The sequence below is a fragment of the Schistocerca nitens genome, chromosome 6 (assembly GCF_023898315.1).
Source record: "Schistocerca nitens isolate TAMUIC-IGC-003100 chromosome 6, iqSchNite1.1, whole genome shotgun sequence".
Classification (NCBI taxonomy): domain Eukaryota; kingdom Metazoa; phylum Arthropoda; class Insecta; order Orthoptera; family Acrididae; genus Schistocerca; species Schistocerca nitens.
This window is the reverse complement of record NC_064619.1, coordinates 54,414,636-54,438,701: the sequence shown is the minus strand read 5'-3', so window position 1 is coordinate 54,438,701 and position 24,066 is coordinate 54,414,636. Positions and strand designations below refer to the sequence as shown.

The window sequence follows — 24,066 nt, the reverse complement described above, 5'->3', positions numbered from 1 at the left end:
TACTAATACAGAGTAGGGAGCATATTGATTTTGGTCCTCTGACGTATATGGAAACACTCGTGGTGGTTAACCAGAAAGTAGGAGGAGTAGCTAGGGCCGTTTTAAACGTCTCCCCTCATAGCGTCTGCTACTGATGTGTATTCAGCACTTCCGTAACGCTTTTGCACTTACTAAATACACTCCTGGAAACGGAAAAAAGAACACATTGACACCGGTGTGTCAGACCCACCATACTTGCTCCGGACACTGCGAGAGGGCTGTACAAGCAATGATCACAGGCACGGCACAGCGGACACACCAGGAACCGCGGTGTTGGCCGTCGAATGGCTCTAGCTGCGCAGCATTTGTGCACCGCCGCCGTCAGTGTCAGCCAGTTTGCCGTGGCACACGGAGCTCCATCGCAGTCTTTAACACTGGTAGCATGCCGCGACAGCGTGGACGTGAACCGTATGTGCAGTTGACGGACTTTGAGCGAGGGCGTATAGTGGGCATGCGGGAGGCCGGGTGGACGTACCGCCGAATTGCTCAACACGTGGGGCGTGAGGTCTCCACAGTACATCGATGTTGTCGCCAGTGGTCGGCGGAAGGTGCACGTGCCCGTCGACCTGGGACCGGACCGCAGCGACGCACGGATGCACGCCAAGACCGTAGGATCCTACGCAGTGCCGTAGGGGACCGCACCGCCACTTCCCAGCAAATTAGGGACACTGTTGCTCCTGGGGTATCGGCGAGGACCATTCGCAACCGTCTCCATGAAGCTGGGCTACGGTCCCGCACACCGTTAGGCCGTCTTCCGCTCACGCCCCAACATCGTGCAGCCCGCCTCAAGTGGTGTCGCGACAGGCGTGAATGGAGGGATGAAAGTCGCTTCTGCCTTGGTGCCAATGATGGTCGTATGCGTGTTTGGCGCCGTGCAGGTGAGCGCCACAATCAGGACTGCATACGACCGAGGCACACAGGGCCAACACCCGGCATCATGGTGTGGGGAGCGATTTCCTACACTGGCCGTACACCACTGGTGATCGTCGAGGGGACACTGAATAGTGCACGGTACATCCAAACCGTCATCGAACCCATCGTTCTACCATTCCTGGACCGGCAAGGGAACTTGCTGTTCCAACAGGACAATGCACGTCCGCATGTATCCCGTGCCACCCAACGTGCTCTAGAAGGTGTAAGTCAACTACCCTGGCCAGTAAGATCTCCGGATCTGTCCCCCATTGAGCATGTTTGGGACTGGATGAAGCGTTGTCTCACGCGGTCTGCACGTCCAGCACGAACGCTGGTCAAACTGAGGCGCCAGGTGGAAATGGCATGGCAAGCCGTTCCACAGGACTACATCCAGCATCTCTACGATCGTCTCCATGGGAGAATAGCAGCCTGCATGGCTGCGAAAGGTGGATATACACTGTACTAGTGCCGACATTGTGCATGCTCTGTTGCCTGTGTCTATGTGCCTGTGGTTCTGTCGGTGTGATCATGTGATGTATCTGACCCCAGGAATGTGTCAATAAAGTTTCCCCTTCCTGGGACAATGAATTCACGGTGTTCTTATTTCAATTTCCAGGAGTGTATGTGCGTGGCGAAACGGGCCGATCTTCTTTGAAACCTCTCTGGTAAGGGTCCAGCACTAACGAGCAACACTGAGAATCCGGGTGAACGAGCGTTTTATAAGGTATTTCTTCGGTCGGTGAATCGCATTCCCTTAAGATTCGTTCAATGAACATCAATTTAGCATCTATCTCTGTAACAACTACACCGCTCAAAAGTATTAGGGGGACATAATGGTTCATATGGCTCTGAGCACTATGGGACTTAACATCTGTGGTCATCAGTCCCCTAGAACTTAGAACTACTTAAACCTAACTAACCTAAGGACATCACACACAGCCATGCCCGAGGCAGGATTCGAACCTGCGACCGTAGCAGTCGCGCGGTTCCGGACTGAGCGCCTAGAACCGCTAGACCACCGCGGCCGGCTAGGGGAACATAACTTTGGGCGTCCGTCATAATCCATTGAGCAATAATTCGGGAGTGGTTATGTTACCAAATTATACCTTTAACTTTCACAAACTAAGTACACAACAAAGGATCATTACATCCTGGACCGTTGAGATAAAAAGAACTGAAATGTCTGACAAGTGTCATCCTGGGTGCTTTTCATTGGGCTTTGAGAGCTTCAATAACGTGTATGCCCTGCCTGATACCTATGTGGCATGCTCCATATAACTCTACGGAGGTCACAATGTGATATCCGTTCCCATTCTTAATGAGAGACCATGGGAGTTTTTGGAGAGTCTGTGGTGCAACAGGACGACCAACAACACGTCTGCCAAGCTTGTCCCACATATGCACGACGAGGTTCAGACCGGGACTCACTGCTGGCCATTCGATTACTTCACAACACATCACTGTTGATGTCCGCCACACAGTCCCTGCCATTAGAAGTAACTCAGGGCCACAACCGTAAGCAGCACCCACCGCATGGTCCAACAAGATCTGTTCGATGCATTCCCTGGCGGTAAGGCGACCATGGACAATGACAACACTGAAATCTCCCCACGTGACAGAACCTCGGAAATGTGTCGATTTCCTGGACAACTTCTGACAGTAACGCTCGCTACGGGTCTCCGCACACGAACGCAACTAGCATCTAGCGTCCGAGAATATCTGGACTTGTTTGTGAGTAACATGTTTCACCAGTGACGAAGTGGCCACTTGACGTGGGAACGGCAGAACTGAATGTGAGCTGCAAGATGTTGTCGTGTCAAGCGGGGTACTCGAACAGGACTTCTGGGCCCTAAGGTTCTGAAAACATCTTGCACTCCTTTGGCAGTATCTGTACGACGAAGCAGCGCAAATACGGGCAGATACAGGTCTTCACGTGGAGTTGTAATACGTCGTCAACCTATCCTTACTTGCCTTGTGTGCTGACCTGCCTCCCTACATCATGTCCACAACATATGGAAGACACGCGAAGAGGCATTGGCATCTGTAGCAACATGCCCTGAAGTACATCCTTTTCGGATCAAACAGACCGCCCTTGTGACTTGCGCTGCATTAAGGGGAGGTTTATTATCTTTTAGTTCAAATAATCGATTTCTTTTTAAACTGCATTTCTGAATCCATAAAAGTGTTTAGAATCCACCCCTGAAACGGTTTTTCCGAATACGGAACGGAAATGTTTGTTATTCGCGGTTGAACAAAAAAATGCACCTGCCTGAAATCGGCCTTTTTCACGCACCAGTCTTTTTTTCTTTCGGAGGACGAGTTATTGTACCGGTGCTTGGGAGGAAACACACAAAATTCAAATGAAAGTTTGAATGCGTGTGTTTGGGAGTTAGCCCCCAAGCATTTGCATTCTGGTGCGAAGACTGTGGAGATTGCGACTTTCCTGGCAGTGAGTAGCTTCAACGAAGGGTATTCAGCAATTCTGAAGACCATGACAACGATGGACGTCACCCTGGGACTCTATTCGACGCAGTTCGCCAAGCATTCGGACGACCATCGGATTCAAGCGGCCGAAAACCCCTTGTCACCGGCCGTACGAGCGGCTCTGGAGCAGCGCAGCAGGATGACCCAGATCGAGCAGAGCGCCCTCTATGAGGAAGAGGAAGGACTAGTTTATGGACCCGGAATAGCAGATTGAACGTACGTTGCAAAATATTGCATTTACATGTAGTCAAAACTTCAAACACGTTTTTCTCGAAATGACGTTTTTCCATTGCGCGGTATGGTAACTTCAAATCTACCGAACCGATTGGCATGATTCTTTGTTTCCGACGAAGCTAACTACATTGTCTAGGAGTTGTACCATTTTTATTCCGATCCATCAAAATATAAATATTTTTACATTGCTGACAAAGTCTAAAAATCGATGGAAAAAACCCTATTTTTTTAAATGGCGGTCATTTGGTTTCCTATGGTCCGAATAACTTAAGCGAGGTACAACTCCTAAAGAATCTTATATACTTCGCTAATGTCAACTCAATATTGATTTCAGACGAGCCAGCTGACCTATGACATACCGCGCGTGGAGGTCTACATCGAAATTTTGTTTGGTTCCGACGGCACTTTCGCCTTTGCTCTTCGACATTTCAGGTTTGAAAAATTCCAGTTTGTAGTGGATATATCAATAAACATTTTGACCAAATTTAACATTGATATCTATAACACATCCCGAGAAAAAAATTCTCAAAGAACATGCTTTTTTCGGGCCAAAGATAGTAAACCTCCCCTTAAGATGTCGTATTGCATGTGCTTGTTTGAACACAGCGCCCACAAATGGCAACTGCCATCTGTGTGCCTCACTAGAAAACACTTGCACACCGGTACTCACTTCCTTCTGAAGGGTTGCCTGACACTAATGCATAACACACCCAATAGCTAGCGAATGATTTCAGGTGGTGCCTGTACTGAAAGCAACGATCTCAAGCGGTGCAATAAGGCCACAGATACCGCCTAAATCAAAACAGATTTAACATACCGAAAGTTGATAGAAGTGTACCCCTTGTTCTATTGATTAGTTTATTTTTAAGTGTTCGTTACTCCTTAGGTCGCTGTAGGATTCTACCTTATATTTTACGGTTGTCGCTGTTTTCAGTTATTTGCCATCAATAGTGTAATTTATCAGTAATGTTTCTGTTTATTATCGCCCAGTGCGTTATATTATAAGTGAATTCTCAGTACTTGTAACCAACACTCATCTTGTGAATGTCTTCTTGCGTTTCGACACAGGTTTCTGCAATTACAACTTCCGTGTAGACAACATCATTCGTACACTGCATTATAGCACTTCCTGCGTTATCCACTGCAGTTTTCCGAGCTTCTGTCACATCGCAGGGTGAAACGGCATAAACGTTTCAAAGAACTGGAAATAGCTATCTGCTTAATTGGTTATTTGGAAATTCACAACACGACGGATAGCTGCGTAAGCTGACTACGGGGCTGCTGAGTACTGCTGATAATCGCTCCCCACTTTAAAAGACACAGCGTGTTTCTGCCACATAGCGGTTCAGCACAACGCAGCTGCCGGTTGCAGGGAGACTGGTCACTTTCAAAGGCGAAGGTCGCCCGTTCGAAACCTGTCCCGACAAAGCCAGACAGCCCGCCGATAATGCTGGCTGGCCTTTCAGTAGCGCGGCTGTGGGTTCACGCCTCGGCCTAGAATAATGCTCGCCGCTGAGCTTCCATTGGCCGCGATTGCGGCAGGGAATAACGCGCCACTTTAAGAATGGCTATTCAGCAGTGAACGCGTTTATGTATAGACACCTTAAGCGGTATATTGTTTAGGCAGCACTTCGGAATGCAGTACACAGCATGGCTCGGTTGTGAAATCCTGATTCACACGATGGAGTTACTTCCCAAGACGCTGTTTGCCAAGCACACAGATTGCAACAGAAATACTTTTTATAAAATTTGACGAAACGAGTCATCACTCAAATATGATGGAAAAAATCTTCATTTATGAGTTATTAATGAAATTTTACTTCCAATATAGTTCGGAGCAGTTACACCAGGTGATCAAAAAGTCAGTATAAATTTGAAAACTGAATAAATCACGAAATAATATAGATAGAGAGGTACAAATTGACACACATGCTTGGAATGACATGGGGTTTTATTACAACCCAAAAAAAAAGTTCAAAAAATGTCCGACAGATGGCGCTTCATCTGATCAGAATAGTAATAATTAGCATAACAAAGTAAGACAAAGCAAAGATGTTCTTTACAGGAAATGCTCAATATGTCCACCATCATTCCTCAACAATAGCTGTAGTCGAGGAATAATGTTGTGAAGAGCACTCTAAATCATGTCCGGAGTTATGGTGAGGCATTGGCCTCGGATGTTGTCTTTCAGCATCCCTAGAGATGTCGGTCGATCACGATACACTTGCGACTTCAGGTAACCTCAAAGCCAATAATCGCACGGACTGAGGTCTGGGGACCTGGGAGGCCAAGCATGACGAAAGTGGCGGATGAGCACACGATCATCACCAAACGACGCGAGCAAGAGATCTTTAACGCGTCTAGTAATATGGGATGGAGCTCCATCCTGCATAAACATCGTACGTTCCAGCAGGTGTTTATCATCCAGGCTGGGGATGATGCGATTCTGTAACATATCGGCGTACCTCTCACCCGTCACGGTAGCAGTTTTGCTGTCCAGCGCCATCTGTCGGACGCTTTGTGAACTTTTTTTTGTTGTTGTAATAAAACCCCATGTCATTCCAAGCATGTGTGTCAATGTTTGCCTCTCTATCAACATTATTCCGTGGTTTATTAAGTTTTCAAATTTATACTGACTTTTTTATCACCCAGTATACTGAGGTTACAAATTCATGGGATAGCGAGCGATATGCACATGTACAGTACCTGTATGGCTGCTGTATCGCCTACACAAGGTATAAAAGGTGCATTGGCGGTACACTCAGGTGATTCGTGTGAAAACAATTCCGATGTGATTATTGCCGCACTACGGGAATCAACAGACTAAACGCGGAATGGTGGTTGGTGTTCTACGCATGTGACATTCCATTTCCGATATCGTTAGGGAAGTCAGTATTCCGAGATCCACAGTGTCAAGAGTGTGCCGAGATTATCAAATTTCATGCACTACCTCTCACCACTGCCAACACAGTAGCCGATGGCCTTCACTTAACGACCGAGAGGAGCGGCGTTTGCGTAGAGTTGTCAATGCTAACAGACAAGCAACAATTTGTGAAATAACCTTAGAAATAAATGTGGGACGCATGACGAACGTTTCCGTTATGACAGTGCGACGAAATGGGCGTTAATGAGCTCTGGCAGGAGACGATCGAAGCGAGTGCCTTTGCTAAGAGTATGACATACCCTGCAGCGCCTCTCCTGGGCTCGTAACGATATCGGTTGGACGCTAGACGATTGGAAAACAATGCCTGGTCAAATGAGTCCCGGTTTCAGTTCGTAAGAGCTGATGGTGGGATTCGAATGTGGCTCAGACCCCGCGAAGTCATGGACCTACGTTGTCAATACGACACTGTCAAAGCTGGTGGTGGTCCACAATGGTGTGGGCTATTTATTTGGAATGGATTCGATCCTCTGATCCAACTGAACCTATCATTGACTGGAAATGGCTATGTTCGGCTACTTGGAGACGGTTTGCAGCCATTCATGGATTTAGTGTTCCCAAGCAACGAAAGAATTTTAATGGATGACATTGCGCCATCTTAGAACATTCTGGGTAATGCGAGCGAGCCGGCCGGGGTGGCCGAGTGGTTCTAGGCGCTAAAGTCTGGAACCGCGCGACCGCTACGGTCGCAGGTTCGAATCCTCCCTCGGGCATGGATGTGTGTGATGTCCTTAGGTAAGTTAGGTTTAAGTAGTTCTAAGTTATAGGGGACTGATGACCTCAGCAGTTAAGTCCCAGAGTGCTCAGAGCCATTTGAATCCGAGCGAATGATTTGGTCACACGTATCGCCCGACATGAATCCCATCAAACATTTATGGGACATAATCGAGGGGTCACTCCGTGTACAAAATCCTGAATGGATTCTATCGCTATTATGGCCGGCTATAGAGACAGCATTGCTCAGTATTTCTTCAGGGGACTTCCATTGACTTTTTGAGTCCATGCTACGACGAACTGCTGCACTACGTCGAACAAAATGTGATCCAACACGATTTTAGGAAGCAGCCCACGACTTTTATCACCACAGTGTACAGTTTAGAAGGGTTTTTTTTTTAAGTTTTTGCTTGTCACCCGTGGTGCCTCGCCCTGCTGGTTTGCGGAGAGCTTAACTCTGAATGACACAATGTTCAATTTCTCCATATTCATGAAAACAAAGTGTACGGATATTAATTTTAAGTATTTCACTATGTTCATGATTACTACGCGTAATCTGAGTTACACTTAGTGACGATGGTGTTGTGGTTAACATTGCAGATAGGTACTGATTCTTTAGTAATCATGACCTGAAGATGTTTGTTAATCGACTGAAACGGTAACCAGCAAGTTGTAATTTAATTTTTTATTGCAATGACGACTATTAAAAACTTTTAAAATAACATAATTATTCCACATGCCATGCAAGATGTCTGAAACAGGAAAATATACTCTCCAACTTCAAGAAGAATGTAATAATTTCGTTTCATAAAAGGAGGGAGGTGCTGACAGGTACGCATACTAGCTAACCAGCAGTCAGGAAGTCGAAGTTGCAAAATATTGACACGAATTATTCTCAGAAGAATGAAAAAACCGGTAGACACCGATCTCGGGGAATATCATTTTGGGTCGCAGAAAGTTATTGGAACACGTGAGGCAATACTGACCCTACAGCTTATCTTACACAATAGGATAAAGAAAGGCAAACCTACATTTATATCATTTCAACATGTAGAGAAACAATCTGAAAATGTAATCAATCAGAAGGATGGACAAAGAAAATTTTGAAAATATTGTCTGAAATGCACCATTTGAAGTTTTGAAGGTAACAGGATTTATTCAGGGACCAAAACGTTGTTAACAAATTGCACAGACACCAGATAGCAGTTATAACAGTCGAAGAACATGAAATGGAAGCCTTAGTTGAAAAGGGAGTAGCAAATCTCCGATGTTAGGTCTGTACATTGAGCAAGCCGTAGAGGAAACCAAGGAGAAATTTGAGAAGGGAATTAAAGTTCAAGAAGTAGAAATAAAAACATCACAGTTTGTCGATGACAGCAAAATTAAGTCAGAGACGGCTAAGGACTTGGCAGAGTAGTTGAATAGAACGTTTGGTGTCTTGAAGAGAGATTATAAGACGAACATAAATAAAAGTAAAGCAGAGATAATGGAATATAGTCGAGTTAAATCAGGCGATGCTGAGGGAATTAGGTTAGGAAACAAGACACTTAAAACAGTAGATTACTTTTGCTATTTGGGGAGCAAAATAACTCGTGACGGCCGAAGTGGAGACGGTATAAAATGCAGACTGGCTACAGAAAGAAAAGTGTTTCTGAAAAAGAGGAATTTTTCTGAAAATATGTCTTTGGAGTGTAGTTTTGTATAGATGTGAAACGTGGACAGTAGTCAATTAAGATAAAGAAAAGATATAACCTTCTGAAACATGGTGCTCTAGAACAATTCTGAAGATTAGATGGGTAGATCGAACAAGAAATGGAGAGGTACTGAATCGAAATGCGGAAGAAAGCAATTTGTGACACAACGTTACTAAAAAAGACAGCGATTGTTAGGACACATTCTGAGGCATCAAGGAACTGTCCGTTTGGTAATAAAAGGAAGTGTGGCGGCAAAAATTATGGAAGGAGACCAACGTTTGAATACGGTAAGAAGACGAACAGAATATTGATGTGAATATTGTTTGGCTTATCGACGAAGCCCACTTTCATTTGGATGGGTTCGTCAAGAAGCAAAATTGGCGCATTTGGCGGACTTTACCCTCAACAGGTGGCTGTGTGGTGTGCAATGTCCAGTCACGGAGTAATGGCACGGTGACTAACGAACGGTACGTGAAGGTTTTGGAACATGATTTCATCCCCATTATCCAAAGTAATTTCGACAAGATGTGGTTCATGCAAGACGGAGTTCGATTCCATCGAAGCAGGAGAGTGATGTCATGGAGGAGCGCTTTGGAGACAGCCTTCTGGCTCTGGGGTATCCAGAGGGCAGTGGCATGAGCCTCGATTGGCTGCCATATTCTCCGGATCTGAACACATGCGACTTCTTTTTGTGGGGCTACATTAAAGAAAAAATGTACAGCAATAACCGCAAAACCATTGCTGAGCTGAGAACAGCAACTCAGGAGGTAACCTACAGCATCGATGTTCTGACACTTCAAAGGGTCATGCAGAATTTTGTTATTCGTCAGCGCCACATCAACGCAAATGTTGGCAGGCATGTCGAATATGTCGCAACCTAAAACTGAGTATCTGCAACTACGTTTACATGTTGAATAATGCGTGTGCACGCCGTATTTTGTAACTAATTTATGTTTTTTTCACGTAGTTCAATAATTGTCACCCTGTACCACACTGTAGTGTCATGGATAGAGGCGCGGAGCTGCAAAGTCAGACGTAGCTCTTTCGCGACCAGCTTCCAGTAAACAAGTTTTTACTCACGTCCGTAGAATAATGTGCTTTCTTATTAATTTAACAGAAGTATGTTCTGTAATATCCGAAGCCATTTACAGAAAAGAGTGCTCTCTCACAGGAATGAGTTGGTTCGATTTTGTGAACATGCCAGGGAACATGGACCAATGAATTGCAAAGTTGCTTTCTACGTCACGGCCTGATTCGATCGCAGTTAAGTACTGTATTTATTTATTCATTCAAAAGACTTTCCAGACTATGGCGTGCTCACTACCTTTATAAATATCATGTATGACTGTAGAAGCACACATATGCACTGAAGCGCCAAAGAAATTGGTATAGGAACGCGTTTCAAATACGGCGCTGCGGTCGGCAGCGCCTATATAAGACAACAAGTGTCTGACGCAGTTGTTAGATCGGTTACTGCTGCAACAATGGCAGGTAATCAACATTTAAGTGAGTTTGAACGTGGTGTTATAGTCGGCGTAAGAGCGATAGGACATAGCATCTCCGAGGTAGCAATGAAGTGAGGATTTTCCCATATGAGTGTTTCACGACTGCATCGTGAATATCAAGAATCCGGTAAAACAACAAATCTCCGACATCGTTGCGACCGGAAAAAGATCCTCCAAGAACGGGACCAACGACGACTGGAGGGAATCGTCCAACATGACAGAAGTGCAACCCTTCCGCAAATTACTGCAGATTTCAATGCTGACCCATTAACAAGTGTCACCGTGCGAACCTTTCAACGAAACGTAATCGATATGAGCTTTCGGAGTCGAATGCCCACTCGTGTACCATTGATGACAGCACGACACAAAACTTTTCGCCTCGCCTTGGACCTTCAACACCGACATTGGACTGTTGATGACTGGAAACATGTAGCCTGGTCTGACGAGTCTCGTTTCAAATTTATCCAGTGGATGGACGTGTACGGGTATGGAGACAACATCATGAATCCATGAACCCTGCATGTCAGCAGGGAAATGTTCAAGCTGGTGGAGGCTTTGTAACGGCGTGGGGCGTGTGCAGTTGGAGTGATATGGAACCCCTGATACGTCTGTATACGCCTCTGGCAGTTGACAGGTAAGTTTGGATCCTGTCTAATCAGCTGCATCCATTCATGTCCATTGTGCATTCCGACGGACTTAGACAGTTCCAGTAGGACAATGCGACACCCCACACGTCCAGAATTGCTACAGAGTGGCTCCAGGAACACTCTTCTGAGTTTAAACTCTTCCGGTGGCCACCAAACTTCTCAGACATGAACATTATTGAGCACATCTAGGATGCCTTGTAACGTGCTGTTCAGAGGAGATCTCCACCCCCTCGTACTCTTACGAATTTCTGGACAGCCCTGCAGGATTCATGGTGTCAGTTCCCTCCAGAACTACTTCAGACATTACTAGATACCGTGCCACGTCGTGTTACGGCACTTCTGCGTGACGCGGCGGCCCTACACGATATTAGGCAGGTGTACCAGTTTTTTTGGCTCTTCAGTGTATAATCGTGTATGTACGATCTTAAGTGCACACACACACACACACACACACACACACACACACACATATTGCGTTTTCTTGTTTAAAGTCCTATTCTAAAAATTCTTCTAATGAAGAGAATCAGTGATCCAGTAAGAATGCTTTAAGATTTTACTAGGAATGAAGAAATAAATTTTGTATACGTGGAAGCGTATTGTAAATTTGTATCGCTCTGTTTACAGTGGAATTGTTATGGCTAGCAATTGTGCGCCATCCGTTTTCGTAAACAAACCTTGTGACATGTGAGTCAGATGTAGCTGACAACAGCCACTGGCGAGTGCTGTTGGAGAGTCGTAAATCATAATGAGGAGCACGTTCTGTGCTATGCAGTAGCTCATTCTTAAGCTTACACCAACAACAATGTAAGCCTCGTCGAGTGTGCTTAATGATGATAAAACTTGTGAGGAAGACCTGACAGCCACGCAGGCAAACGTGCTAACCATCTGACGCGATCGTTTACGTTGTGTGGACCAGCAGTCGTTTGCTGCTCCATACGACACTTTTCCATCCACTTGTCCTGCGCAGCACGAATAACTGTTGTGCCAGTACACATTATGCCAGCCAACAAGTCATGGTATGAGAAATCCACTTCTCGGATTCTGGTCAATATACACTCCAACACTCTCTTAGACAAATCAAAATGACCCACCACGAAGGAATTATCCGAATGGGACAAACATTGGTAAATGCGACGTGCATGTACAAACAAACAAATGATTACAGTTTCAGGAAAATTGGATTTTTTGTTCAAGACAAAGAGCTTCAGAAACTAAACAAGTCAACGAGGCGTTGGTCGACTCTTTTCCGTTTATGGAAGGCATTGACTGATAGAGTTGTTGGATGTGCTCCTGAAGAACATCGTACCAAATATTGTCCGATTGGCGCGTCAGACCCTCAAAATCCCGAGCTGGTTGGAGGTCCTTGCCCATAACTCACCATACGCTCTCAATTGGGGAGAGATATGGTGACCTTGCTGGCCAAAGTTGGGTTTGGCAAGCACGAAGGCAATTAGTAGAAACCCTCGCCATGTGCGGGCGGACATTTTCTTGCTGAAATGCTCAGGATGACTTGCCGCCGGCCGCGGTGGCCGAGCGGTTCTAGGCGCTTCAGTCCGGAACCGAGCGGCTGCTACAGTCGCAGGTTCGAATCCTCCCTCGGGCATGGTGTGATGTCCTTAGATTAGTTAGGTTTAAGTAGTTCTAAGTACTAGGCGACTGATGACCTCAGATGTTAAACCCATAGTGCTCAGAGTTATTTGAACCATTTGATGACTTCCCATGAAGGACAACAAAACAGGGCGTAGAATGTCGCCGACTTACCGCTGTGTTTTGTGGGTGTCGAGGCTGACAACCAAAGGAGTCCTGCTGTGAAAAGAAATGGTACCCCAGCCCATCACTCCTGGTTGTTGAGCCATATGGCGGGCGACATTCAGTTTACTATACCAACGCAGTATGGGGCGTCTTCAGACACGTCTTCGACCTGGAATCTCATTGACTGGACTAGAATTGTCTTCAGTGATGAGTTCCGCTTCGAACTGAATCCCACTTGCCAACGAAGACGTGTCTGGGAACGCCCCGGACAGCAGTTGGATACCAGCCTGTCACCCGTCATAAGGCCCACATGCATCACATCCAGGAGTGATGGTCCTGGGTGGCATATCTTTTCATAGCAGGACCCCTTCGGTTGTCATCTGCGGCACCCTTAAAGCACAGCGGTAAATCGACGATAATCTACGCCTTGTTTTGTTGTTCTTCATGGCAAGTCATCCTGGGCATATATTTCACTAATATAATATCCCACCCGCACATTCCGAGAGTTTCTACTGCCTGTCTTCGTGCTCACCAAACCCTAACTTGGCCAGCAAGCTCGCCGGGTCTCTCCCCAGTTGAGAACTTTTGGGGCATTATGGGCAGGGCCCTCCAACCATCTGGGGATTGAAACTTCCTGGCAGATTAAAACTGTGTGCCAGACCGAGACTCGAACTCGGGACCTTTGCCTTTCGCGGGCAAGTGCTCCACCAACTGAGTTACCCAAGCACGACTCAAGCCCCGTCCTCACAGTTTTACTTCTGCCAGTACCTCGTCTCCTACCTTCCAAACTTTACAGAAACTCTCCTGCGAACCTTGCAGAACTAGCACTCCTGAAAGAAAGGATATTGCGGAGACATGGCTTAGCCTCAGCCTGGGGGATGTTTCCAGAATGGGATTTTCACTCTGCAGCGGAGTGTGCGCTGATATGAAACTTCCTGGCAGATTAAAATGTGTGGTACTGGCAGAAATAAAACTGTGAGGAAGGGGCGTGAGTCGTGCTTGGGTAGCTCAGTTGGTAGAGCACTTGCCCGTGAAAGGCAAAGGTCCCGAGTTCGAGTCTCGGCCTGGCACACAATTTTAATCTGTCAGGAAGTTTCATCTCAACCCACACTCCGCTGCAGAACGAAAATCGCATTCTGGAAACTTCCCCCAGGTTGTGGCTAAGCCATGTCTCCGCAATATCCTTTCTTTCAGGAGTGCTAGTTCTGCAAGGTCCACAGGAGAACTTCTGTGAAGTTTGGAAGGTAAGAGACGACGTACTGGCGGAATTAAGGCTGTGAGGGCGGGGCGTGAGTCGTGCTTGGGTAGCTCAATTGGTAGAGCACTTGCCCGCGAAAGGCAAAGGTCCCGAGTTCGAGTCTCGGTCCATCCACACAGTTTTAATCTGCCAGGAAGTTTCATATCAGCGCACACTCCGCTGCAGAGTGAAAATCTCATTATGGAAACATCTGGGGATTTTCAAGATCTAAAGCGCCAATTGGACAGAATTTGGCACAATATTCCTCATAAGGTTACCCAACAACTCTATTATTCAAAGCCAAGCCGAATAATTGCTTGCATAAAGGCCAGAAATGGACCGCGTGTTATTGATTTGCTCAATTCCTTCGTGGTGCGTCGTTTTCTCTCCCTCCCTCTCTCTTTCTCTCTCTCTCTCTCTCTCTCTCTCTCTCTCTCTAAGTGTACTTCACTCCCTTGCTGATATTGTGCCTATTAACGTCACCACGGCGCACTTGTTTCCAAGTTTCTGCTTCGTTCGGTGGCTCTCCATTGAATGTTCTTGGTGTAAAATAAGAATGCGAGTCTTTACGGTCAAATTCAGACTGGTATTTTGTTATGAAAATGTGCACTCTAATTTACTTATTGTGTAATAATTTATGTTCACGAATTACTAACTTTGCAACGTTAAAGATCAGTGTTTGCTGTAGAATGTTATTCATGTTGCCTGAAAATCTCAGTATCGAATGTGAGTGTCCACTCCCCACATTACATTTGTGTTTATAGCAGGAAGTGTACTTTGGAGAGCAACAGAAAGTTGTGTGTCAATGTTACTGCGACGCAGTGTACGAGTATCTTTTATGAACGCATAGAGTAGCGTATGCTAAGTGATATCTTCTAGTCTGTCTTGCAATATGGAATAGCTTTCATTATATTCGTACATTGCCTACAAGTGCATCTCGTGCTGCTACTGTGGAGAAGCTAGCATCTTACTCCGTTTACTGATGTGACTTCTAAATGACGTGCCACTCGATACAACCACAAAACGCGAGCCGCGATGGTTCCTTTGAAAAGGCACGGCCGATTTCCTTCCCAATCCTTCCCTAACCCGAGCTCGTGCTCCGTCTCTAATGACCTCGTTGTCGAAGGGACGTAAACACTAACCACCACCACCACCACCACAAAACGCGACAGCCGTCAACAAATGAAGAACTTCAGAGACGCCATATTGGATTTCGTCGTATTTCGCTGTTTTCGTGTTTTAACTTGTGTGTTATGACAGCAGGTCGTTTACATTGCATTGAAGATTTATCATAAACATGTTACTCTTGGCACGATTTGTTATTATAAAATATCAGTTAATGATACATCGGCTTGTCACAAATATTTGGCTGTTTATCTCGCGATTTCCGAGGAGATGGTTAGGCAGGAACCTACGAGCACTACTAAAACTACATATTCTTAATTGTCATTTAACAAAAAAGGCCTTAAATACATTTCTTTTTTCATTTGATGACGTTCCAGAAATTTTTTGAAATGTCACGAAATGTAATAGCAATTTAAGACAATTCGCACTTATTATTTAGTGTGAGTAGCTGCGTCAGCAACGGGTGTCAGTAAGTCATATCAGGGTGTTGCGTATTGCATCCGTGACTGGATTTCTAATAAATCACCAGAGAACTTTATTGTGACTATGTCACAACTTGTGAACAACAAAAGTCTTTACGTAGGGCACACTACCTCGTGTTTCAGGTACAGAAGAGAGGGTACTGTCGGGCCTACGTGTACATCTCGCTGCAATTTTAGACACCTATTGTTCGAACACTACTCTACGCGTCTTCTATAACTGCATTCATACAGGCTCTGTTTTCAAACTTTTTTGTGACTATATGATCTCTCGATAATTCACTAACCATTCGCTATGGCTCGAATGTTCAAATGTTTGTGAATTCCTAAGGGTCCAAACTGCTGAGGTCATCGGTCCCTAGACTGACACACTACTTAAACTAACTAAAACTAACGTATGTTAAGAACAACACACACAACCATGCCCAAGCGAGGACTCGAACCTCCGGCGAGAGGGTTCGCTACGGTCCTACTTTCCGTCTCATGAGCCATCGACAGCTTATTGAGTAACTGATAAAGAAAAGATAAACACTTTTAAGAAAGTTAAAGTACGGGACAAATGCAGTAATTCGATGATACAAATCAATTGTTGTACTAACAACACCAAAACAGCACCAAAGTTGCATCTGGAGATCAAGCATCGTCTGTCACGGTCAAATGGTTATTTGCTAAAGATGTATTTCTCCTCAGTGCGAGACGAATTTTTCCTTGCCGGTGAGTGGAGTGTATAATACAATAATATTTCTATTTGATTTGATTTCTATGCATTTCTGTAACTTAGCATGGGACATGGTGACACACAGAAATTACTACATTAACACACGATTTTCTGCAGTCAAAGTTTAACAAAATATTTGTTTTCGCACTTCATACGCCAGCCTCCCAAGTTTATTTCCGATTTAGAGGGCAACATACATTTGCAAACAGACATATGATGATGAAAAATGGTCAGTTTTCTGTTATCTATCAATTCCGTCAATTGTGAGTCGATTGCACGCCATGAACTTTACGTCTGGTTCTCTCAAAAATTTGGGGAGTGTTGAGCCCAAATGCCGTTGAGTCTCATTTTATGTTGTCCTCAACCGACCTACCAAATATGAGCCTAATCGGATGGCCTTATTTAGGCCTTCACCTTATCAGTGTCCTAAATATCGCAGTCTGTATTCTTACAATGCACCTACAAATTTAACAACGTATTTTTCTTTCTGTAGTGTATATACACGATCCTTGCTGGACTTAACAATTTTAATGGCTAGCAGTGTATTTGAATAACATGTTTTGCATGTGGTATGCAGTGGAGAGCGTTTACTTAGAGGATAGTGTGCCTGGGAACACACGACGTTTGTTGGTCTTTGCTTCAGTCTAGTGACTGGTTTTATAAGCAAACGAAAGAAGGCGCACTAGAGATCGCCTTATTGATTTTTTACCATTTTCTACAGTTTTTCATGTTGCTAGAAATCATGTTCTGTTTTGCTCAGTTTTTTAAATATTTCGCTTTCTGCACATTTAAGAGCCGTATAATATATTGATTTTATCAAGGCCTTCGATAATGTTGATAGAGAGAGACTGTGGAGAATTGTGAAGAAAAGAGTGTATTCACAGCATCTAATAAATATTTCAAAAAGTCTCTATATAAACACATGACTGTAATTTTGGATATGAATGGAACTATAACACAGCCTACAGCCACAAACAGAGGAGTAAGACAAGGGTACAACTTTTCACCCACACTTTTTAACACTCATTTAGATGACGCACTACGGAAATGGAAAGACATTTTTAACACGAGAATTAAGATTAACTACAATTCCCGCTTGAATTGTGTTTCAGGTATATGCAGACGACGGTACACTGCTGGCGCATAATGAAGATGATCTACAAATGAGAATAGAATTAATTAGGTGAGGTTAGGGGAGTGCACCATTTGAAGATTCTAGGAATGAAGACGAAATCAGTGGCTCGCAAACGGAAGTACCCTCTACGGTCAAAAATTGTGATCAACAATAGAACAATGGAACAGGTCTAACATTTTAACTATTTAGGATGTGACGTCACATGTGAGTAAGACGAAGACATAAAGAAGAAAGCAGTAAAGTTTGGGAGTATATGTGGAACAAAGAACAGATGGGTAAAAATATAAAACGAGGAAAGAAACGAGATCGAAATTTGATAAGACAACGGCAGTTTCAGTGATTTTTTACGGGAGTGAAACTTGTGTTATAAGTAAATGTCAAGAAAGCCGCATACAGGCAACGGAAATGACGTTTCTGAGAGGAGTAAAGCGATGCGCAAGAGCCGATAGATTTCGAAATTCGGAAATTAGGGAAGAGCTGGACACATTTAACGTACTCAACAAAATAGAAGAAAGTAGCAGGAACATGTCGAAAGAATGAGTGGAGAAAGATTGCCTCTCCAGACAAGAAGATTTAAGCCAGTCCGGAGAAGAAGTCAGGGAAGACTGAGGAAGCGATGTGCACAGTAGCTGGCAAAACAAGAAAATGGATTAATGTTTGAAGAGAAAATGATGATGATGATGTAATATATTGTTAATTCTTCAAGAACAGAATTTTATGGTAAGATGCTAGATACTTTTTGAACTATTTAACCACTCGTGGACAGTTCCGCCATACTTTGTTGGTCGTGCGCCCGCATCTCGTGGTCGTGCGGTAGCGTTCTCGCTTCCCACGCACGGGTTCCCGGGTTCGATTCCCGGCGGGGTCAGGGATTTTCTCTGCCTCGTGATGGCTGGGTGTTGTGTGCTGTCCTTAGGTTAGTTAGGTTTAAGTAGTTCTAAGTTCTGGGGGACTTATGACCACAGCAGTTGAGTCCCATAGTGCTCAGAGCCATTTGAACCATTTTTTTGTTGGTCGTGCTCCATCTTGTTCCTTGAAACAGAAGGTCTACAGTGGAACACATGACAATTGCAAATAAGCTGAATTTGTTTAATGTCCTGTCAGTCTTACCTGTCTTGATAACAGAAATTTGTGTTAGCTACGAATAGCTTCTATTTCAAAATTTATTTTACTAGTAACTGGTTTTCGATAATACACTTCTGCTAAATTTGGTTTCACTTACTGTTTATTGGGGTGTAGTAGAGTAATAATGGAAGAAGTAAATACGGTACTGACCAGATTTTCTCTACTGCAACGCTATTACATTTCAATCGAATATTTGTTCCCGGGTACATAAACATGTAGTACCCCTTCACATTTGGAAAAACATTAGTTTACGGGGGTAATTTTTGTAATTTCAGAAAAAGACTGCAGTATATAAAAAGTGAATGCCTTCATTTACAAACGGAATAAAGAATTATATTAAACTTCTGTTAGAGAGTGGCCAGAGGCGAAAGCGTGAAAAGTAATCGAACACTTTCCCCTGCCACTTAAAATTTAGCCTCTCACGTGATGAAATAATAGCAAAATAAAGCGGAGATGCTAAGTCTGCAGATAGGCACAAAAAAAAAAGACTGTCACACAACAAGCTTTCGGCCAAGAAGACCTTTGTCAAAAAAAGACAACGGACACACACACACCCATTCATGCATTTACATCTACATCTACATCTATATGCATACTCCACAAGCCACTGACGGTGTGTGGCGGAGGGTACTTTGAGTACCTCTATCGGTTCTCCCTTCTATTCCAGTCTCGTACTGTTCGTGGAAAGAAAGATTGTCGGTATGCCTCTGTGTGGGCTCTAATCTCTCTGATTTTATCCTCATGGTCTCTTCGCGAGATATACGTAGGAGGGAGCAATATACTGCTTGACTCCTCGGTGAAGGTGTGTTCTCGAAACTTCCACAAAAGCCCGTACCGAGCTACTGAGCGTCTCTCCTGCAGAGTCTTCCACTGGAGTTTATCATCTCCGTAACGCTTTCGCGATTACTAAATGATCCTGTAACGGAGCGCGCTGCTCTCTGTTGGGTCTTTTATATCTCTTCTATCAACAGTATCTGGTACGGATCCCACACCGGTTCAAATGGCTCTGAGCACTATGGGACTCAACTTCTGAGGTCATTAGTCCCCTAGAACTTAGAACTAGTTAAACCTAACTAACCTAAGGACATCACAAACATCCATGCCCGAGGCAGGATTCGAACCTGCGACCGTAGCGGTCTTGCGGTTCCAGACTGCAGCGCCTTCAACCGCACGGCCACTTCGGCCGGCTCCCACACCGGAGAGCAGTATTCAAGCAGTGGGCGAACAAGTGCACTATAACCTACTTCCTTTGTATTCGGATTGCATTTCCTTAGGATTCTTCCAATGAATCTCAGTCAGGCATCTGCTTTACCGACGATCAACTTTATATGATCATTCCATTTTAAATCACTCCTAATGCCTACTCCCAGATAATTTATGGAATGCAAACGCAACTCACACACACATGACCACAGTGTCTGGCAGCTGAATTTTTGACAAAGGCCATGTTGGCCGAAAGCTAATTGTGTGACAGTCTTTTTTTTTGTGCCTGTCTGTAACTCAGCATCTCCGCTATATGGTGAGTAGCAGCTACCGTTTTCATAATATTGTTACATTCCATCCTAGATTTTCCATTGTTTAGTAGCAAAATAAAGTTGTATAGCAACCTTTGGTGGTGTATATAAAAATGACAGTAGATGTACGTCTAATAGGAGACTTGGGCTGATGAATAACCGGCTACGTAATCGGGTACTGTGTTGTGAAAATATGCCTCAAGGTTCCAAGCCAGGTCCTGGCCTTTCGAGCCGATGCAGCCCGGATCACTTGCGAGCCAATGCTGCTGCTTGCGTAGTACCAGCCAAACGTTCCTTGCCTGATCTCGACACGGCTGTGTCTCTGCAGAAGCAGTGAGGCTAGAGATTAGCCGGTACAGCACAGTGGGCCCGGAGCTGCGCTGTAGAGTACGTCTACATAAACACTCCGCAATCCACCATACGGTGCTTGGCGGAGGGTACCTCGTACCACAACTGGCATCTTCTCTCCCTGTTCCACTCCCAAACGGAACGAGGGAAAAATGACTACCTATATGCCTATGTACGATCCCTAATCTCTTTTATCTTATCTTTGGGGTGTTTCCGCGGAATGTAAGTTGGCGGCAGTAAAATTGTACTGCAGTCAGCCTCAAATGCTGGTTCTCTAAATTTCCTCAGTAGCGATTCACGAAAAGAACGCCTCCTTTCCTCTAGAAACTCCCACCCAAGTTCCTGAAGTATTTCCGTAACACTCGCATGATGATCATACCTACCAGTAACAAATCTAGCTGCCCGCCTCTGAATGGCTTCTATGTCCTCCCTCAATCCAACCTGACAGGGATCCCAAACGCTCGAGCAGTACTCAAGAATAGGTTGTATTAGTGTTTTATAAGCGGTCTCCTTTACAGATGAACCACATCTTCTCAAAATTCTACCAATGAACCGAAGACGACTATCCGCCTTCCCCATAACTGCCACTCCATGCTTGTCCCACTTCATATCGCTCTGCATTGTTACACCCAGATATTTAATCGACGTGACTGTGTCAAGCGCTACACTACTAATGGAGTATTCAAACATTACGGGATTCTTTTTCCTATTCATTTGCATTAATTTACATTTATCTATATTTAGAGTTAGCAGACATTCTTTACACCAATCACAAATCCTGTCCAAGTCATCTTGTATCCTCCTACAGTCACTCAACGACGACACTTTCCCGTACACCACAGCATCATCAGCAAACAGCCGCACGCTGCTATCCACCCTATCCAAAAGATCATTTATGTAGATAGAAAACAACAACGGACCTACCACACTTCGCCCGGTGTGGCCGTGCGGTTCTAGCCGCTTCAGTCTGGAACCGCGTGACCGCTACGGTCGCAAGTTCGAATCCTGCCTCGGGCATGGATGTGTGTGATGTCCTTAGGTTAGTTAGGTTTAAGTAGTTCTAAGTTCTAGGGGATTGATGACCGCAGATGTTAAGTCCCATAGTGCTCAGAGCCACTTGAACCATTTTTGAACCTACCACACTTCCCTGGGGCACTCCAGATGATACCCTCACCTCCGATGAACACTCACCATCGAGGAAAACGTACTGGGTTCTATTACTTAAGAAGTCTTCGAGCCACTCACATACTCGGGAACCAATCCCATATGCTCGTACCTTAGTTAGGAGTCTGCAGTGGCGCACCGAGTCAAACGCTTTCCGGAAGTCAAGGAATATGGCATCCGTCTCATAGCCTTCTTCCATGGTTCGCAAGATATCATGTGAAAAAAGGGCGAGTTGCGTTTCGCAGGAGCGATGCTTTCTAAAGACGTGCTGATGCATGGACAGCAACTTCTCTGTCTCAAGGAAATTCATTATATTCGAACTGAGAATGTGTTCGAGAATCCGGCAACAAACCGATGTTAAGGATATTGGTCTGTAATTTTGAGGATCCGTCCTTCTACCCTTCTTATATACAGGCGTCACCTGCGCTTTTTTTCCAGTCACTCGGGACTTTACGTTGGGCAAGAGATCCGCGATAAATGCAAACTAAGTAAGGAGCCAATGCAGTAGAGTACTCTCTGTAAAAGCGAATTGGAATCCCATCAGGACCTGGCGATTGATTTATTTTCAAGCCATTCAGCTGCTTCACAGCCCCAGGGAAGTCTGTCACTATGTCCTCCGTACGGGAATCTGTACGAGACTCAAACGGCGGTATGTTTGTGCGGTCCTCCTGCGAGCACTCACCCTTGACTGCCTTCCCCTGCTCTGAGCAGGGTCCGTCGCCCCGCGCCACCACGCAGCGCAGCAGCGCCGTCAGCGCGCGCTCGCTGCCCAGCACGGCGTCCACGTCCAGGTCGTCGGCGCCGGCCGCCGCCGCCGCCCCCGCGCCGCCCCCGCCGCCGCCCCTGCCCCTGCCCCTGGCCGCCCCCCGCCGCTGCGCCTCCACTCCGGCCAGCGCCACCAGCACCACGGACGCCACGAGCAGCTGCAGCGGTCTCGCCATCCTGTCAGTCCGTCCCTCCTCGCACCTCCGGGCTGCCTACTGTCTCCGCGCGGACCGCCGCCCCCGCCTTATATACCGTGCCGCCGGCCTTGGCCGGGAAAGCGGACCGCTGGCATTTCGCGAGCACCGCTGCGGCGCTCCAGAGCGACACGCCTAGCGGCTGCTTCCCCGCCTCCATTGTCAACAACGCCCGCAGTCGCAGCTACAGCTGCGTTCCCGTGCCCGCAATGTGTTGCCGACCCTACTAAACCAGACGTACCTCACCAAGAGATCATAGTTTGTTGTCGAGAAGCCAGTAGCTTCAAACAAGTAGTTTTGGAATTATGCAACGAGTGCCAAGACGAATCTACGTCTACAACTATAGTTCGCAATACCTTCCAGTGTGTAGTGGAAGGTACTTCTGATACTCCTGTCGCTTACCCTCTTCCCTGTTAAATATGCTACTGATCAGTAGGACGAATTTTTTAATCAGTCCTCTGCCTGGTCTGATTCCACAACTTTCTCTCCCGTGCCACCCTCTTCATCTCAGAATAGATCTTAAACCCAGCACCCTTGTTTGTTGGGAGACAGGGATAATGTTGACAATTTTAGACTTATTTCTATGCCATCGGTGTTTGCTAAAGTTATCGAGAAGGTTGTATACAGGGTGTTACAAAAAGGTAAGGCCAAACTTTCAGGAAACATTCCTCACACACAAAGAAAGAAAATATGTTATGTGGACATGTGTCCGGAAACGCTTACTTTCCATGTTAGAGCTCATTTTATTACTTCTCTTCAAATCACATTAATCATGGAATGGAAACACACAGCAACAGAACGTACCAGCGTGACTTCAAACACTTTGTTACAGGAAATGTTCAAAATGTCCTCCGTTAGCGAGGATACATGAATCCACCCTCCGTCGCATGGAATCCCTGATGCGCTGATGCAGCCCTGGAGAATGGCGTATTGTATCACAGCCGTCCACAATACGAGCACGAAGAGTCTTTACATTTGGTACCGGGGTTGCGTAGACAAGAGCTTTCAAATGCCCCCATAAATGAAAGTCAAGAGGGTTGAAGTCAGGAGAGCGTGGAGTCCATGGAATTGGTCCGCCTCTACCAATCCATCGGTCACCGAATCTGTTGTTGAGAAGCGTACAAACACTTCGACTGAAATGTACAGGAGTTCCATCGTGCATGAACCACATGTTGTGTCGTACTTGTAAAAGCACATGTTCCAGCAGCACAGTTTGAGTATCCCGTATGAAATCGTGATAATGTGCTTCATTGAGCGTAGGTGGAAGAAACTAAAATGAGCTCTAACATGGAAATTAAGCGTTTCCGGACACATCTCCACATAACATCCTTTCTTTCAAA

The 24,066-nt window shown here is 45.4% G+C and overlaps 1 protein-coding gene and 1 non-coding gene across 2 annotated transcripts in view; one reads left to right on the top strand and one right to left on the bottom strand.

The window, feature by feature from the left end:
* Window positions 1-22,739, bottom strand: part of LOC126262428 (putative odorant-binding protein A10) — a 35,785-nt gene extending 13,046 nt beyond the window's left edge. Inside the window, exon 1 of the mRNA XM_049959067.1 lies at window positions 22,450-22,739. Within this exon, the coding sequence (XP_049815024.1) occupies window positions 22,450-22,708 (259 nt within the window). The 5' untranslated portion in view covers window positions 22,709-22,739. The remainder of the gene's footprint in view (window positions 1-22,449) is intronic.
* Trnas-uga (transfer RNA serine (anticodon UGA)) lies at window positions 13,919-13,993 on the top strand. The gene has a single exon. It is a non-coding gene; the product is annotated as a tRNA-Ser (tRNA).
* Window positions 22,740-24,066: the final 1,327 nt, after the last annotated feature.